This window comes from Tenebrio molitor, chromosome 3 (assembly GCF_963966145.1).
Source record: "Tenebrio molitor chromosome 3, icTenMoli1.1, whole genome shotgun sequence".
Classification (NCBI taxonomy): Eukaryota; Metazoa; Arthropoda; class Insecta; order Coleoptera; family Tenebrionidae; genus Tenebrio; species Tenebrio molitor.
In genome coordinates, this window is record NC_091048.1 from 25,360,495 (window position 1) to 25,379,328 (window position 18,834).

An 18,834-nucleotide genomic window follows, 5' to 3' on the forward strand; every position below is an offset into this window, starting at 1 on the left:
ACGGACGAATGTAGAGCAAATATTTGATGGAGTAATGCGATAACGAGGACGACAGGGTTGCGGTTACGTGAAACAATAGTTTTCGTCGGGATTTGGTGGCATTTTGAACTTGAACAGCGTGAACCGGGAAAATGGTGCTGAAGTGACAACAGTTTTATCGCGGAGACTATCGGACCGATAACAATTTCGTCACCATTTATTCGTTGTCGTTTCGGAGTGGCGAAGAGACGAGACAAAGGAAACAATAAGTAAACAGAAAATATGTAATCTCTGCTTTGGTCGAAACTCCCACGTCAAAATTTTCTCACAGACAGAATTTCAAATGGAGTTTTATAGATCTAGTTTCTGTTTTGGAAATAGAAGAGTAGAATATTGTAATGGAGGATTGTGGGAGTTTTTGTCCACCACACAGATAAAACTCTTCTACGTGTGCGCCACAGATCTCCTCAAGACTCGAAAAGAAAAAGTGATGAAAAGCTCTGAATTATTCAGTATTCGGTACGGCGGAGTGGCTCAGGTATTACTCCACTTCATTTTTAGAAAATGTACTTATCATGAAGACTTCCAAGATATTCAGTATCTAGATTTCTTCCTAAAACAACGAAAATTAATCAAACTACAATTTGGTCCTGGGTGAAGAAGTTTGAAAAGGCAGTAACAGTCGACTCCGGAAATTTGTTGTATTTCTAGTTGTCGAGGAAGAAATTATGTCGGAATTACACGTCTCAATACAGAAGGTTCCATTTTGTCGGTTGCCAAAACGACCGGAGACTCCATTTTGTACTTTGCGCCAATAAGAAAACTGAAAGACTACTTTGAAACAAAGTAGTCTGCACTTATTAAGTCACGATAAACATTCGATTCTAGACTGAAGGAAAACAACGCCAGACACGAGCAAAAAGGTCTATTTGACGACGCTCGTACATCATAAACGTCTGGATAGTTGACGGATTCGACAACACTCTGTATGAATATGATACGAGTTCAGTGGTAAAGAAACATGCACTCAGAATCTAATCATACTGTCTGCAGTGTGGCACGATTTCGTGTGTGAATCGAGGACCGACATGTCTTTGGCACTCTCCTGGTTGGAAAGGTGTTTCGAGGAAGCGCCCCCTTGGCTACACCAGCACAAAAACAAACGTCGATTGCGTATGTATTGGTACGGCAATTAGTCAGTAAACATTGAAAAACCGCGATCACGATGAGACAACTGTCTCACACGCCGCCACAATCCCGACCCGGCCGCCCCCTCGAGTACAGCAGATTGGGTAAGGGCAGTGCGTCTTCGGGCAACAACATGGCATCGCAGCCGCGGCGGCGGCGATCGAACCGGCGCCGGAGGCGGCAGCGGTCTGGCGCCCACCACTACAAAGCCATCAAATTACCTTCCATCATTTATAACAAAACAGTATCGTTGGCGTGCACTTGCCAATATCACACATAATATCCCCGCAACGGGGTCACGGTTGACGACGGCAAACAACGGCGGCGTTGCTACACTTACCGGCCATAACACGATTCGCGGGCGGGCTATGCGAGGTGCGCGAACGTTTCGATGATTCGTAGCCAAATTTATCGACGACGGTGGTCCCTTGACGATACTTCATGTGCAAAATTGTCGCGTTTCACTGAAAAATGGCCGCCACACGAGGAACACTTTCGCACTCACTGGACTGCAAGCTGACGTCACGGACTGGGCAGCCAATGGGCGACGGCCGTTCGATCGCCGACAAGTGTACCGACCGAAGCGAACAACGACGGCGGATTCCAACAGGTGGCGCCAAACCACCGACCAAAAATCCCGCAGTTTTCGTGCTCGTTTTTTTAAACGTTTCTCGTTTTTTTCAGGCACCAGGATCCGTTAGCCCGCGAACCGGTACATCTGCCTCGCTATGATGGACGACGTTGTCCGACAAATTGGCAAAACGATGATTTCGTCGACGACGTGACAACTGATGGCACATATTACGAAGATCGAGTGCTCCGTCATCGAACGTTGGACGTTGCAAGTTTTGACGTTAGGGAGGCGCGAAAATTTAAAAATTTGAAAAAGTGGAGGGGAAAATTTGACGTAACACATGTGACAATCATTTCTTATCAAACCCCCAATTATACACAGTTACGCGTAGGTATTTTATGGTTATCTACAGGTTCAAAACGAAAACATGACTGCTATGCAAGAATTTGTATTTTTTTTAAACATATGTAGTCAGTTTTTTAATCAAAGAACCACAACACCGCAATTTACACCTAAAATAGAGCTGACAACATTGTACACTTTTGACCTAAGGTGAAAAATTTCATTATATAAAAAATGAGGTTGTTAGAGATATTAGTAGCGCAGCATGTTAATAAAGTTAATAACAACTATTAACAACTAATTTGAGAGTTTAATAAATGTCTTACTTTGCTAGGCATTTTTAATAACGCGTCCAAATTTTAGATGCGAGTTTCGTACTTTCAAGGACATTAAAAATGACAGGCGTTGGCTGGTCCGATTTCTGGAACGGCCCGATAACTTAACGGCCGGTTAAGGCAAGCGTTGCTATAGAAACGCTAGAAAGTAACCAATCACATTACGTGATTTTTGTATTTATCGGAGGGTTAACTAACTGGCCCGATGAAATTATTTCCAAAAACCGGGCCTTAATTTAGTAAAATTTTATATTTTCAAACCTAAATCAACAGGTCGTGGTTCTTTGATTAAAAAACAGACAATACATATTTTTTAATTGTTGTGTCTGTTGATTTTTAAATATTTCTTTTTATCACAACAGTTTACTAAAAACAATTGAATGTCAGCCATTTTGATGTGAAGGCGCATGCGCTACTGAAGCCGCAATAATTACTTTTAATTTTAAAATAAAAAGTTTAGCTGTATATGTTCAGTTGCATTTTTCAGTGTCATTATCGTCTTTATTTCTTGTCTTTTGGTATAAAATTTGCTTACATTTAAAACTTTTCTTACATTTGAAAATTACTGACATAACCTCAAACCTGATAACAAGCGTTCCGAAACGAAAGGTTTTAGGGTGGTACAGTCTGGTAATTTTGACATTGATAATTTTTTTTTTATGGACTTTAGATTGCAGTCATGACGTTAAAATGGATGCACTTATATTTACAAAAATATTATACATATTTCATGAGGTCCATGATTTCATGCAAAACCAGGAACAAAAGATTACATTTTTAAACGCAACCACGAGTACGTGGAGATAAATATTTTGTATATTTTGTAGATCATAAAATAAATAGTGAAATAATACCAGAAAACAGTTTTTGTTAAAGAATAGTTTAAAAACAATTCATTTTGCACTTTTGCAATGTTTCTCCGGTAAATTCTATTAAAAATAAAATTAAGTGTTTCAATTTTAGCTTGAAAAGCGTTCGATGGGGAATAGGGAAAGTGAGGATCAGCGTAAAATAGAGAAAAGTAGGCCAGTTGTCACACAAAGAAAATCCCACCTCTGTTCATAACGCGGAAAATACGGGTTTTATTGGTTTTTGAACAATAAACTTAGGAAAATTATAGGACCCTCCGTTTTTGATAAATATTTGCGGTGTTAATTGGCTTCGCGAGTTAACTTTCCACGAGAAATTTTCCATGTCGGGCAAGTCGGAGAGGGGAAAAATGAAAAATACCTCTTTATTTCATCGGCATGTATCCATTTCTTCGGCGTGAAACCCGCTATAAAATTTTGTTAAAAGGTTTGACATGGCAAAGCGAGTTGGCCAATTTGATGCTGATATTCTCTTCCACTAAAGTGGTTTTTACTGGCCATTTCTGCCTTTAGTCAGAACACAGTAAAAGAGAATTCACGTCATCCATATTAAGTAGGAGCTGTTTGTGAATTATAACGCTAAATATTTTATTTTCCGAAAAAAAGATTTGACAAATTAGCATGTTTCATGTATTTGACGTGTCTTCTCTGCTGTCACAGAACAGAGCAGTAAAAATAAGTTAGGATTTAGATTGATCCCATTTTTCAAGTTTGTGTATCTTACACGTGTCCACATAATTTTTTGGCTTTGGTTTCTAAACTGATCTATTTTATCCTGAAATTCGTTTCCACGTCAGTTCTGATCCTCTCATATACTGTCATAGTGACAAGTGCGACAACGGTGCTACGGGGAACTAGTTGATAGGCGTTACTTCGTAACTGTCACCTGTCATTACATCCACATTTTGAAACAAATCCTTTCTTTAATTAGATCAATTAGTTGCGCCACTATTTTATATGTTTCATGGTTAGTAGACAGTCCATCTTGAACTATTTCTTCTTTCCCTATCTGAAAAATCTTTACGTTCACTTTAAAAATAATCAAAGCAAAATTCGAATTCTTTTGAAAAAAAAAAAACACAAAAAGAAACTGGATTCCCATTCCGTTCAATAATCACATTAAGCCCGCATTTTAACAAGGATACGGATACCTAAAAGCATTTTGTTAGCATTGCTTGTTTGGTAAGTAAATCATTAAATTTTTAATGTGTGTACTTAAGCAATTTTCACCCAACATTTCTTCTTTTTTATAAACAATGAAACATGAGTTTCGACTATCGTCCTCCGGGGTGTATATTTTATCAGACATCTAGCAATGTAAAGAGTGACATTGGGAATCATTTGTAAATACATATTTTTTCCCAGCTCTAAAAATAAAACTCCAAACACCGTGGCGCCTGTTAAAATGTCACATTTTTCAATAATCCCCGTTAATTAGTTGAGTCGTTAAAGCTAAAGCAAAGTTCGAACGAGTTCAATTTTAATGAAACTTGCATTGCTCGACTCCGTAATGAACGGAAACTCCGACAAAGAGCCGTTCCTTTCACAATCTCACTAGTTCTAGTTATTCCCAGTGATTACACAAACAATGTTGTTGAGCGGTGAAAAATCCACAGAATTTTATCTGCGTCAGAAGCTTAAATGATTCGTGTGGAAACGTCGGAATAATAAAATTCGCATTTGAGACCGCGATCTTTTTATGTATTTCTGTATACATCATAACGGGTCAAGCACCACTCTCGGGCGCCGATCAATAAATGTCGTCCATCAATAACACAGATATTATATCCCCTCTGTCGCATTAATTTCTAATGGTCCGTTGCTAATATGAAATGCATTAAACACCACCATTTGTCAAAACAAATATGCACCTTCGCGACGAAATTATTGCGAAATCGTGCTTTCGATTTTGTCACCACTCGAACAATCTGTCAGAAGTGCCACAGTGGTGCTTGCCACGGCCTCCACCGAGGATTTATTCGGACGGCTGAAATTCACACCGATTTATTTTTAAATTACAGTGAGAAATGTTAAATGCCCGCGAGTCTAGCAGGAACGGTGTCTCGGAGCAATCCTGACCTCTGGGCCTCGACTCCTATTTTGGTGCAGGAAGTGGTTGGAATTCCGCACGTGGGCCGATTGCGAAAAAATTAAGATCCCGCCCCCGCCAATCGGAATTTTGTCGGTTCCGGCGCTACAAATCACCGCCAGTTCATTGCATAATTACCGATTATTAGAAAGGTCCACAGTGCGTAGGCGGCACACAAATACCTCAGTTGCATCCACAACAGTAAACAAATTGTGAAATCGATGCTTGCTTTGTGCAGTGACACAAATTTTCCGAAGTGGGGAAAAAGCATTCAACCAAAGAACATTTTTGAGGTGATTTGCAAATTTCTCTCGCACCCAAAGGATTCGTTGTGGTTTTGGTGATGGAATATGTTGCGAAAGAACTGTTCACAACTGATAGAATCAAGAAGATTCTACTTGGGAAGGATTTATGAGAACCAAGACCAACTGCTGGTGTTGCCAAAGAAAAGATAGTTGCTGTTCAAAGAATGATAGATGATAACCAAGTCATCAAGAGAGTTATAAGTTCCTTTGGCATCGGAATGACTGCTGTTAGCAGTACGACTTGTGCGTCAGAAGAATGTATTTGGATTGGGTACTTCATGGTTTAGCAGATGTCAAAAGCAACACTGTGCCGAATGGTCATGAAAAAAATACAAGAAAGGAACTTCCAAAGCAATCTAGAAATGTAAAACAAAGATGACTTCTTCATTTCAGAATCTGGATTCTTTACTTTGAGGAATTAATCCACAATTAATGGAAAATGGTTTTGGTCTCCCAGGAGCATTTGAAAATTTACTAAAAATGCGACCATGACTGTTCATCTTTTACTGAAACATAAATAATACAATTCTGGAGGCCCGAGGAGTAGAATTATTGCAACATCCTCCTTATAGCCCTGACCTGACACCTTGTCATTTCTTATGAATTCTCCCAGATTAAAAAACAAATCTGATACTAAAAATTTTGCCACAACACCTTCAATGCATCAAACTTAACAACCTATGACACTCAGATCAAACGTTTCCTAAAATACGTATTTTCTATTTAACTTTTGTGGAGTTGTGAAACTGTTCTTGCGCGGAGGTCGCTTCGGCGACGCTATTTTAAAGAATGCATCACCGATCACCTGTTTGCGTTTCGTTATAAAATTAAATAAGACGTAAACGTCCAACACTGCATCCTTTTCATGGACCGCCATCAATTTTAGATCCCAGATAAGCCCGCCCCGTGCGTCTTCTCCTGGTCGTAACGAGGTCACGTCAAAAATACGAAATGATTTTTTCAGACCGTTCATGACCATCTGGCCCGCACCTCTTCCGACGTCTTTACGACCACTATAATTCAATTTCGAGCAGACGCAAATATTTGAATTTGCAAGATTTACGTTTGCGCTACTCGATCATCCCAAAACACAATTGAAAAGCTCGTAAAAAATTAATTGCGGGAGCTTTGCCTCGAGGATCACGGCTGATTGCAAAACCCGCCGAACTACATCGTCGAAGGATAAAAATGAAAACTGAAACTTTCCACTAGCGCGGAATGGAAGCTCGTCTGCTTGAAAAGCTTCACGAACCTTTTTTTTTTTAAATCTTTCCCCCCACGCAAAACCAAAACCCGCCGATTCCATCGTCGAAGGATAAAAATGAAAACTGAAACTTTCCACTAGCGCGGAATGGAAGCTTGTCTGGTTGGAAAGCTTCACGGATCTTTTTTTTAATCTTTGCCCCCACGCAAAACTTCCATACTTGTCCTTGCTTTGTTATTTTTTTTTTATTCGCTGCACTAGTCAGATGACTCACCTGGAGTTCGTTTGGTGGCGTGGACAGCGGTGTTGATGAGCCCCCCCAGCTTCCCCAGACCCGTGTGGCGCATAGCTGGGGGTCCGGGCTTGCCCCCCGCCTTCTTGCCGTTCACTGGAGAGGCCCATAGGCCGATGACACCCGCGTGACGTATCGTGGTCCCCAAATTAAACGAATTCTGCAAAAGAGAAAGATGCGTTACGACATCACTTGAATTTCGACCAATACCTTGTGGACATGACGTTTGATCAACATCAAAATTTTCGATTTTTTGACGTGTACTTCGCTGACGTCTCAATAACAAGTGCGCAATTGTTTCCGATGGCGCGTATCTGGGAGGTTTCGAATTCCGCAGGTATCGATAACACCTGGAGAAACTCGATTGGCTTCACCGGCAAATTTTTCCGACTCCGGTTCGCCGAAATCGATAACGTGTGACTTGGGGGAACGTTCAAATTGATTCCCGGTGTCGGATGGAGCTTTGAAAGGGCCACGGGCTTAATGGGGTTATTGGGCCCCATCAAAAAGCGAAAACAGGTTTCCGCTAAGTTGGGAGATGTGCAGTCTACATCGAACGTAACAATAGCAAATTACAACGACCGAGCTTACAAAATAAAAGATTAAAGAAGTCTTACAAAAAGTACCTTCACTAGGTGAAGGAGAACGCACACAGAAAGAAAATGTACGTTGTTTCTCCAATTTACTCAAGTTTTATAGAGGTGTCTTCTAATTGCGCTCTTAAATTACCCTTCACGAGCTATTACCCTTATGTGAGAAGCTTCTAAATAAAAGTGCTAATAGTGAGATAGTGAGGGCACAACATGTTTTCTTTTAGATGATATGATCTAGACATCCTCAAAAATTCTGCAGAAAGGCTTTCATTAATTTATTTTCGACGAAAATAATCGTCTCAAAGAAAGCTTCCTGGGCTTTCTACAGATGCCTCTCTTTATGGAACCATCTCATTCGTCGGGAATTCACTTGATATAAACCATAAACTGAGTGCATGTCCATTATCCAATTTAAGTGTTATTACGCAATGGAATTTATTCGGATGAAGTGATAAGAAAGTTGAGCGAGGAATTTAGAGAAGCTTTATTGTAAAAAAAAACGAAAACTATTCTTGATTGGTCCTCATTCCTTTCACGTCTTACGCTGAAAAATCCACCAGTCCCACAAACCAAAGTTAATGTGAGTCGCAAAATCTAAATTTTCATTGTTGCATCAGTTTTGGAGAGAATTTTAATAAATCTCTCAGATGCCGAGAGCAATAACCTGGATGCTGTTGATATTCGGTGCATGGTTTATAAGAAGTTTTCAACGCATTTTTTCAAGAAAATTCCTTTGATTTATCACTCAACGCTGTAACTTAGTTTAAAGAATCTTTATTTTAATTTTACCAAACCAGTTCTGATTTATTTATTTTTTAATCCACAGTTCATCGCTGAGATTCTGTTCAATTCGACAGAATTAAACAACCCCAATTTACTTAATTCGAATAGATTGGACCTATAGGTAGTTATAAATACCTAATTGTAGTATTAATTCTTATGTCGGGTGTTCACTTAAATTTCTCCTCAAAGTTGGCGTTGAAGAGTCGATTGTGAACGCACCACTCGTCAGTCTGCAGAGTAAAAACACAAATAACGCAAAAAGTGAGGTTAGACAGCTGATCCGTGATCTGTAACCCGTGGTGCGTCCACAATCGACTCTTCAACGCCTACTTTGAGGAGGATTTAAATGAACACCCGGTACACTATAAGTTTCATGATGAGATGACAAATCAAGTTAATAGATTGAGCGCAAGAAATTTAGCTACTCGTACATAGATGCTTTTCGTATCCCACCTCCACCCGGCGGCACGGCAATTTTGCCGGAGTACATACACTATTACGGATAATACTATCAAGTAATAGTGCAGTGCTTATCAACATAATTACCGGCGTCTCGCCTCCACATTTTGACTTTTTTGTGTTTTATGTTCTGTGTCAATGTTAAGGAATTTCCTCACGATATGACATAAGTATAATAATATACCTTTTTGAATTTCAATCACCAATGTGTTCTCTAAGTCCAAAATTTTTAAATTTTTAAAAAGAGATTGCGGTACTATTCCTGTTGCTGAAATTATAAATGGTAAAATCGAATTTTTTTCTAAACACCAAAGATTTCTCATAGCAACGGAGAGTTCTAAATATTTATTAATTTTTGTATTATATGTCTGTGTCATATTGTGTGAATTTGGAACAGCTATATCTAAAAGATATGCTTGCTTTTGTTGTTTATTTAAAATAATAATGTCTGGTCTGTTATGCTGAATATGAATGTCAGTTAAAACTGTACGATTATAATATTATTTATTCTGCATAACAAACAAATTAGAAAAAAAACATGAAATGTATTATCAAATAAAAGATAACCGACACAATGTAAACAACAAAACAATGTCGGCTAAACCAGCGACAATTAGGGCTGAGTGGGTCTTTTCTGCAAATTTTTAATTCAAGCATCCTTTTATTTCGACCCTCATTGTTGGCGAAACAAGAGACTTCCATTGAAACAAAATCCATTGTGAACTTAGTCGGCAATTAAAATCTGCAAATTAGAATTATATTGTCCGGTTAAATTGGAAATTTTTTTGTAACTTTTAATGGCAGTCATTGGACCTTTTCGAACTTTTAGACCGACAAAATAAACACATTTATTTGTGCTGAAGACTAATGATGCATTTGGAAAAATGACCTTTTTGATTTACACTCTAACTCGTAACTAGACCCTACACATTTGAGTACGGTTCAAATCCGGAGACTGTGAAGGTCAAAGCACAACACCTGTACTCCTTTTCTGAGTCAGTTTTTAACAAGTACAGATAAATGTTTAAATTTTAAATCAAGTATTTCATAAAGATATGGTTACCAAATTATTCTGTAGCTTGTCCTTGTGCATAAAATGACTCAGCTTTACCCAGAATTCCATCCCATATGGCAAAAGTATTCTCAAATCTTACAATGAAACTGTCTCTGTAAAGACACTTTGGTGGTGGTGGTCCTTTGATGAATCCTTGTCACATTCCAGAATCATTAAAGGAGCAGTCCAATGAAGAACACACCACTTGCCGAAGACTTCTTGTAAATCCCTAGTTGAGAATGTATGACCCCTCATAAATAACAAATTATATCAGGTGTTCATTTAAATTTATCCTCAAAGTAGGCTTTGAAGAGCCGATTGTGAACGCACCACGGATCAGTTGTTTAAATCTAACCTCACTTTTTGAGTTGTTTGTGTTTTTACTCTGCAGACTGACGAGTGGTGCGTTCACAATCGACTCTTCAACGCCAACTTTGAGGATAAATTTAAATGAACACCCGATATAATGAAAGCTAATTTTTTGACACTGTCTAATGTCACAGCAACGCCCATATTTATATCCAAAAAAGTAATACATATACTCGAAATGTTTTGGATATGGATTGTCAAACTTAAGGTCGCTTAAAACTTATGATTGAACTGTATATTAGTGAGATCTGTCATAAATTCCAATAACCTTATTGGCGCGCCTAGTTGCTTTTGCTGGTAGTGCCAACTTAACGACAAGTCCCCAATCCACATCCATAACGTTCCGACTGTACAAAGATATGTATAAAGACCAAAAAATTCCAACTGAATATTTTTTCAATTCCATTCATTGTATCAATTCTCAGTTTCACTTCACACTCTCTTCGTTTAGTCTTGGTATTGCTGGTTCAAGAATTTATAAAAATGCAGTTTAAATCGACCTCAAGTATGACCGCTTGGGTTAAATAAGACATAACAATCATCAAACAATCGTTCTTCTGCAAGTCTTACGATCGTTCTTTGTTTTACAGCCCCAAATTTTCATAATTTCCCAAAAAAAAAATTAATCGACAAGTAGTGCTCGGTTAACAGTCAAAGGAAATTCAGATTCGATAAGCAAATCTTTTGCCAGATTATCTTTCTCCATCTATCCTTGTATGTTACGGTACCACAATTAATTTCGAGTACAATCTTATCACGGCATTATTAATCATTAGTAACTGTAGAGCGTCATCAAATGTTAATAAATGCAAGAAAATAACTTTTAGTATTTTTTGTTCGAGTGCAAATCGTAAAAGTTTTATTGTTGTGCTACTACGTGGATGTGACAGCTGAAAAATATGACTGTACTGTAGGTAATTCAAACGCACCATTACCATAATTGTACATTTTTTACGGCTTCCAATTTCCCATTTTCCCAGTCTTGTAAAACTTGTAGTTTATGAGAAAAATGGTGCAGACCTAGTTTTGTTTTTTTTAGGTGCCCGCCGCTTCGAGGCCTTAATCCTGACCTGTTGATTCCGGTGAAAATGCGTCCGTCGCTGGTGCACGTTAATTGAATGAAACGCAGTCGAAGTGTTTACCGTATCCATTTGAAGGTTTCCAGAAGCTGGGACGCGGTGTTCAATGTTGATACAATAAATCAATCAGTAACGAGCACAGCGGCGCTAATTAGCACCGGCTGATGTAACCTTTATCTGTGAAGATGAAAAATGTATGCGGCACGAATCGGCTTTTGGGGCGGCGATCAATACCAGGCAGGGGCTGATCATCTTGGTGAAAACAGCACTCCGGTCCCTATAGGTGAGGCGGCTCTTTTCGTCCTCCCGGAGTAATTCCAGCTGTGTCGCGTCAAAATCAACAACGATCTAGTTACGACCAGATCGCGCCACATAAATCACATTCGTTTAATACCTTGGGTTCGAGATAAAAACGCAAGAATGCCTCTCTCATTTGAATAACATCACATCTCCCCGCGAGATTGCGATCGCGAAATCTGTAGGTCGAGCCGGCGACCCTGCCCCCAAAATGGACAACAATTAGGATAAGGTCGGCCGGTGCGGCTGAAGAAGTCGACCAAACGACACAGAACACACGTCTCGTTAAAACGGTCGAAAATAGAACCCCAGTACAAATATTTATGGGGTACGAATCAATCTGGACCGCCGCCGGAAATAGACACACGAATTTAACACCGGCGGGAAAAGCTGCGCCGGCGAAAATATCTGACCGAGCGACGGTCGCAAATTTGCGCAACCATCGCGCTAATTTCACCGAAATGGCGCAAACAGGGCCAGTGCGCTAGAGGCAGAAACTGGGGTGGGTGGTAACGCGACCCGACTCTTCGAGGTCTCATGCGGAGGTGCTAATGCAACAGCAAACAACGAGCAACACACCAAAAGCAAAGTTGTGCAAGGAGAAAACGCAAAAAGGGGTCAGGGGGATGACAAGCATAATTTGAAAGTAGGTTATAGAACAAAATGTATATGTTTTGTTTATATGCAATTCTGCAGATACTACTTTTTCTCTATTGTTTTTGTACCCACTACGGATAAGATATCGTGATGATATATATCTTGTGGCACTCCTGCACAAATGGGTTATCCGACAGTGCAAGTCTCGTCGAAATCGGTTCAGTACTTGAGGCTACATTGACGTACGAACGCACAAAAAAAATACGTTGCCCCTCCTGGATCAGGTGTCGGGTTAGTGAAATTTTGTACAAGTGCGACGCGTCAAGGGCGCAGAAAGGTACCTTGCCGATCCATATTTTGCGTGACTATTGCACAATTAACATAAGTTACATTTTTACAACATTCAAATTATGACATTGACATCGTTGACATTCCAGTTAACAGAATGAAATTTCCACTTACTGAGCAATTTTCACTTGCTAACACAATTGTCAATAAACAATTAAACAGAATGGGTGATCGCACAACAGGTGCTGATTAATTTCGAAAAAGCAATGAACACTTTTTAATTCTGAAAATGTTCTTCTTAGAAATCGTAATAAAAGTTGGCGAGTTATTGCTGAATTATTAATTTTGCAATTATGATAATTAACTTCTTGCAGGATTCCGTCAAGTGGAAGGAAGTAAATTAAAATCGTAAGACTTGGAAACTTTAGTTAATTATTTTATTATAAAAAAGGAATGTTCTTGACAGATTCGTTAGAGGTGCTGAAAGTTCTCTTCGCAAAGTGCTAACAAACAATAAACTAACTTTCTTGTTTGATGGTTTTTGTAGTTTGGCTTTCAGATCGTTTAAATTTGGTGTTTCCAGTGGAATCAGAAAAACAGAAAAATTTGAAATTTCCAGTGTTCTTTGTGCGTATCTGACGACGACCTATTGATACGGGTCCTCTAAAGGAGCCGCTTACTAATTGGTATTGTTTGTATACATTGAGTGTTGGTAAATCCCATGAAATTGCAATTGGTATGCAAATGTCCGAGCGAAATCGCGAAAGCAAACAGTGAGGACTGTGATGATGATGATAAAATAAACAGTACAATGACTCTTAGTGGTCAATCAATAATTAACACATTCAAAAAGGGCGACTTACTTTATTAGCCAAATGCGTACCATGCGAGCTAGTAGGCACCTACCTTAACAGTATAACGTAATTGTTTTTATTCACTGAATAAAGTTAGAAAAGACATTTATTTTCAACAACTTTTTTTTTACTTGACGTTTAAAATTGATATACAGGGTGTATCTGAAATACATGTGTTAATTTTAACCAGTGAAAGAACTAGCCAATTTATGAAACTTTTCTCTGTAACATTTTGCAAAATTCGCAAAAGTTTTCCCAGATTTTTTGCCCCTAATTTTTACCAAACGAGTCGTTTTGTGTGATTAACTATAAAACATTTTTTAAATCAATTTGTGTTGCTTTTTCGTAAAAAATTAAAATAGAAAAATGGTGTCATTTAACAAGCTCTGCTACGTGTTAAAATTAACACACACATTTTAGATACACCCTGTATATTGGAACCTTTCATTAGGGACACTCCTCTATTGCAGACACCTTGTATCAATAGTTTTTCATGTGTCCCGGATTTGCTATATAAGGAATTAAACTCTCTAATGCGGACATGGATACTCAAAGACCTTCGAATTGCTCCAAGTATTTCTTTATAGTTTTTTGCAGTTTATACATCCCCCTGGGTCAAGGAAAAGGTGTTGTTGCAAACACAAAAATCCCCACAAGACCCATCAAGAACCTGTATGGTAAGCTCTATCATAATCCTTTGGAGATGATGATTGAACGAGAAGGATGACGAATTCTTCCAAAGATTATTTACGTAGTTTTTGTTGAAATGATGATTGAAAAACGTATTTACAAAAAGACAAATTACAAAGTATAGATAAAAGAACGTAGGTATCCTGACGGACAAAAAAATTGTCCTCACTCAATTGACGGCACTGTCATTTTATTTAATGTTTCATTAATGTAAATCATACTTCTAACTTTGAGGTTAATCAATGTCTGTCAAATGACGTGGGATTTTTAAATTATTTAAAATATTTATCACTTATGACCTATTATTGTGAAGGCTCGCAAGCATGTTTTACATAATAAAAACAATGAAAGACATTTTGGCGACAATTTTTTTGTCCGTCAGTGTACTATTCTGGACACGGAATCTGGCCTTTATTGAATATAACCCAACTTTTAAGTCGATAATGTCATTTCCCTGCTTTTTTGACGTCACAAGAAAAACTTCAATGTGATTTTTAATAATTGTCATTTATTAATGACACTAATGACTGGTTTACATCATTTTTTTTAGAAATGTCTAAAAAATGTTGGCCAAGATTCCGTGTCCGGAACAGTATATCAAGAGTCTTGTGGAATTGTGCGGCTCTATAATTTTATTGTGTCGAAGTATGTCGAGCCGTTGAAGCCGTCAAATCAGATGTCAAATGTCAAATTATTAAATCTTAGCGTCAGTTGGAAGTTCGACATGTTAATTGTTTTGCTTGTGATTTTCTTCAGTTTTTCTATTTTCTAGTTATTTTTCATCTTACAACAATCTTTATTAAAAACCTCTCATTAATAATGGACGTATAACATAACCTCTGTTTTTCTATTTGGTACCACAATATGCTACAGAGCAGCAGAAATTAAATATCTATATTGGAATTCCGCAGGACCCTTGATAAACGTTCTTTTCTAGACACTTCGTGGGTGTAACGAATATTACTCGTTCAAATAAATTCAAAAACGAAGAATATTGACACAATTCTCTACGGACAAAATATTCCCCGCTGTCGGTGTTTGCAATATACAAATTTGACCTCATTAAATGTGTACATTAACGTTAAAAGAGCTTGCAATTGATTTGGAAAAAAGTCAGGCATTTTTTTTATCCCTTTTGCGATTCTGCATATTCCACCAATCGAAAATATAATTGCAACCTTTGAAAATTTGCCGGAGGGTGAAAAGTATTTCAAGAAAATTGAATTTGAAACAGAAACCCTGCGCAACCCTATTACGAACACGATACCCCTTCAAGAAACATTCGTGCTTCAACTTCAGTATTTATTATTTTAATTTAAAACCTCCTGCGAAAGAATAATGCAATATGATAAGGCGAATAAAGTTGCGTCGTTTACTTGGCTTATCTGTAAAAACTGTAAATTAGCTTTCTCCTGGAAAATTCTGCTTTGCAAAAAAATGTTTGTTTGCTTGATTTCAAGAGAAAAATGTTGAGAAGGGACCGATCGATTGAATTGTTTCTACCTAGTCGCTTTATTTCAGATTAATAGAACAAATAAATGTATGAACAGACAATTTCCACCTAATGCAGGGTGATCCTTAAATTAATCTTATCGCCCTCGCTGAGGAGGGCGACGAAAGAGCCGTGACTGACAAACAGACAATTCATATTCCGAGCCACCTCTTCGACGGTGCGACTTTCGTGGAGTCCCACGGCGCTGCAGAAGCTCGACACGCTGACCTTGTCGTTCTTGGACGACAACTCCATCGTGCACCAGAATCGGTCCTCCGAGTTGGAGTAGAGCCAGTAGACGACGTACGAGCCGCTCTTCTTGTACTCCGTCGAGCCGCTCATCATCAACCAGAAGGTGTTGATCGGGACCCGGCCCGACAACTTGCTGCACGTGTTGATGACGCTCTGCGAGCTCTTGGAACGGACCACGTCGATGTTGTTAAACTCGTAGACGGTTATCATGGCTAGACAGAAAGTCCGGTCGTGCTCCACCAGAGACACGTCAAATAACAGTCTCAACTCTCTGCCTTTTTCGATGCCGAAGCAGGGGACGGCGCCGTGGTCGTGCTTGAAGTGGCTAACGAGCGACGAGACTGCCACTGATTTTTTGCAGCCGTCGTGGAGACATGTTAAGGGGCGTCTAGACATGGTCGTGGCACTTACGGATCGCAGCATCCTCAACGACTTTGGGGTGAAGCCGTCCCCTTGGCTCTTTTCCAGCTGGGAGCCGTACAGGTTCTCGGTGGTGGCGTTCACGTTGTGGTTGTTAAACTTGTCCTCGAAATGGAACACCTTTTTCGTGTTGTACCTGTACGGTCTCCCTATGCCCGGCTTCATCTTCAATTTCTTCAAGAACTCCGAGTTCACATCGCTCTTTTCGAACTTTCCGGCGTACTTACAGATCAAGCAACAACCTCCGCCGTCGATGCTACCTAAGAAAGTCTCGTTAGACTCCTCCAAAGGCACTGAAGGCGACAGGTCGCTCTGTGGGTGTCTTACCACGATACAGTCTCTGCAACTTCCTGAAGCACTCCAAGCAGTACTGGTGCCTGTTGGGGCAGTGGTAAATGGGAGTCGTCTCTGGGATCTCGCAGCAAAAATTGCACCGATAAGCTGTGTACAAGTGGGCCATTTCTTCGCCAGACCGGCAGTATCATACAAAAAATTTTGTTTCACGCACTGACATGTGTTTGATAAATTTTGACAACGCCTGTCACAGCGACCGGCCGAATCCAACCACAGAATCGACGAATTTTGACTAAGCGAGTGGAAAAAACATCGTCACCTGGATGCACGCCTTGCACCATGGTTTTCAACGCCGGAAAAACAATGCACACCCAAACAAATGAAAAAGGAAAAATTGCCATCCAATAGCTGTCATTGGAATAAAAATATCGAAAGAAATTGAATCGATATAATACACCTTTTTAGCACTTAAATTCTATCGGGTATTTATTTAAATTTCCGGTCAAAGTTGGCGTTGAAGAGTCGATTGTGAACGTGGCGGTTGTTTTCGTAAGAAGTACAGTGGCGAGCACGGAATTTCGCACACATTGGACATTTCACTGACTTAATTTTATTAAAATGAGATACTGGCGACAGTTGCGTGACAGTTTAGGTGAAACATCAGTTATGATCACATATATATCATGCGTATCCCACCTCATTATTGATTATAATGACAATAAAGCTTAGACTAGATAGTTTTTTTTTAATGACGTACAAATTGGCGTGCGAAATTCCGTGCTCCCCACTGTACATAGGCGGAGCCAACCTGCGCGAAGCTGACGTCATAGTTATGAGTAGTGGCGTAACCAAATTATTTCAATTTATTTTATATTTTTTATTAATTAAAACCTCGTTCTATTCCATTTGTCTTACAGAGAACAATGTTCAGTTGTGGCCAAGATTCCGTGTCTGTGTATGAAAAAATTGACAAAAGAAATATGACAAAAACTAAATCTCTTTAAATAATACATAATTCGTTCTCGACAAGCCACAGAAGAGATCGTTATGCGACTTATATTAAATTCAAAAAACTCCTGGACTGTCAAAATTAAATTTTAAATAAAAATGCTTGTTTTGACTGTACTTGGATATAAAAAAATTTCGCTAGAGTGTACAGACATCAAAATCTAGTTACAAAATATATTAAGGTTATGTTTTCATTTTTAATCATTGAACTAAAAATGTTTGGAAATCATTCATTGCTTCGAACACTTGAAGTGAAATGCAGCATGCAGCAACTAAATGAATTAGAGCAATTTAATAAAGTTTATAAAAAACACGCGACAAACTGAAAACATGTAACAAATTAAACAACAACCAAAATCATCCAAAATAAACAATCTGTTTCATTTATTATTTAACACTTGATTAACACTTATCTCTCCAAAATTTTGATTTGTGATCACAAGAACGAACACCAATTCTTAGTTAACAATACTAGAGCGGCTTTGGTACAAATTTATAATTTCTTCCCGTTATTATCACTTTTTTGTTTGTTCCTCATAATAATTTCTTATGGCCCTCTTCTCTCGCGCCAATAGAACCACCCTACAGTTCGTTTTGAACTTTCCATGTTAACCTTTTTACAAAATACACTTAAATCATTTTGCAATTTATTTGACAACGTCAATTTAAACAAATGAATAGTTTGAAAAATAAAAAAATCATAGATAACAACTGCGCAATGTGAAAATAACTAGTGATTTAACCAACCTAACAACTGCAATTTTGATTTTGACAGTGTCGAATTACCAATTCTGAATAAAAAGTAAGGACGCATAACGATCGTTTGTGAACAAGCAAGATGTCAGATTGTAACGGTTTATTAAATTTATCAAAGAGAAAATCACAGTGTTCAAAGTGAACACTACAGATGCAGATAACACCGAAACAATAGTCCCTAACTGTTCCAAGACCTCTGTGCACGTTTCCGCTGCCGACAGTTCCATTTTTGAACCGTAGTGACGTCAGCAAACTCAAAATTCCCAAAACAACTGTCCCGTCTTCCACTTTCGAAAACTAGGTCCTCCGTGAGTCCATAACGCGGTCAACGTTTCGATTAACTCGGGTTTCCACCCCGTGACAAATGAAAAA

At 38.7% G+C, this 18,834-nt stretch overlaps 2 protein-coding genes and 1 long non-coding RNA gene across 8 annotated transcripts in view; 1 reads left to right on the plus strand and 2 right to left on the minus strand.

Moving 5' to 3' along the window:
* tws (protein phosphatase 2 regulatory subunit tws) overlaps positions 1 to 18,834 on the minus strand; it is a 36,550-nt gene that overhangs the window by 16,961 nt on the left and 755 nt on the right. Inside the window, exons 1-2 of one of the 5 annotated variants that reach the window (XM_069043260.1) lie at positions 7,388 to 7,726; positions 7,160 to 7,337 (exon numbers count right to left, since the gene is read on the minus strand). The exons of 1 other annotated variant lie outside the window; for it this stretch is intronic. In XM_069043260.1, the coding sequence (XP_068899361.1) occupies positions 7,160 to 7,337; positions 7,388 to 7,414 (205 nt within the window). In that variant the 5' untranslated portion in view covers positions 7,415 to 7,726. Of the gene's footprint in view, positions 1 to 1,388; positions 1,705 to 7,159; positions 7,338 to 7,387; positions 7,727 to 18,834 lie in introns of those variants that run through there. 3 more of the 5 variants (XM_069043262.1, XM_069043261.1, XM_069043266.1) reach the window with 3 other exon arrangements.
* Positions 92 to 2,414, plus strand: LOC138127306 (uncharacterized). Its single transcript, XR_011158183.1, has 2 exons — positions 92 to 965; positions 1,033 to 2,414. It is a non-coding gene; the product is annotated as an uncharacterized lncRNA (long non-coding RNA).
* LOC138127303 (uncharacterized) lies at positions 9,500 to 17,259 on the minus strand. 2 transcript variants are annotated; one of them, XM_069043269.1, is made up of 2 exons: positions 16,732 to 17,259; positions 9,500 to 16,660 (listed from the first exon to the last, which is right to left on the minus strand). In XM_069043269.1, exons 1-2 carry the CDS (start codon positions 16,887 to 16,889, stop codon positions 15,802 to 15,804), a joined length of 1,017 nt encoding a protein of 338 aa, XP_068899370.1. In that variant the 5' UTR covers positions 16,890 to 17,259; the 3' UTR covers positions 9,500 to 15,801. The 2 variants fall into 2 exon arrangements, with proteins under 2 accessions (XP_068899370.1, XP_068899371.1); XM_069043270.1 differs by having other exon boundaries at positions 9,500 to 16,664.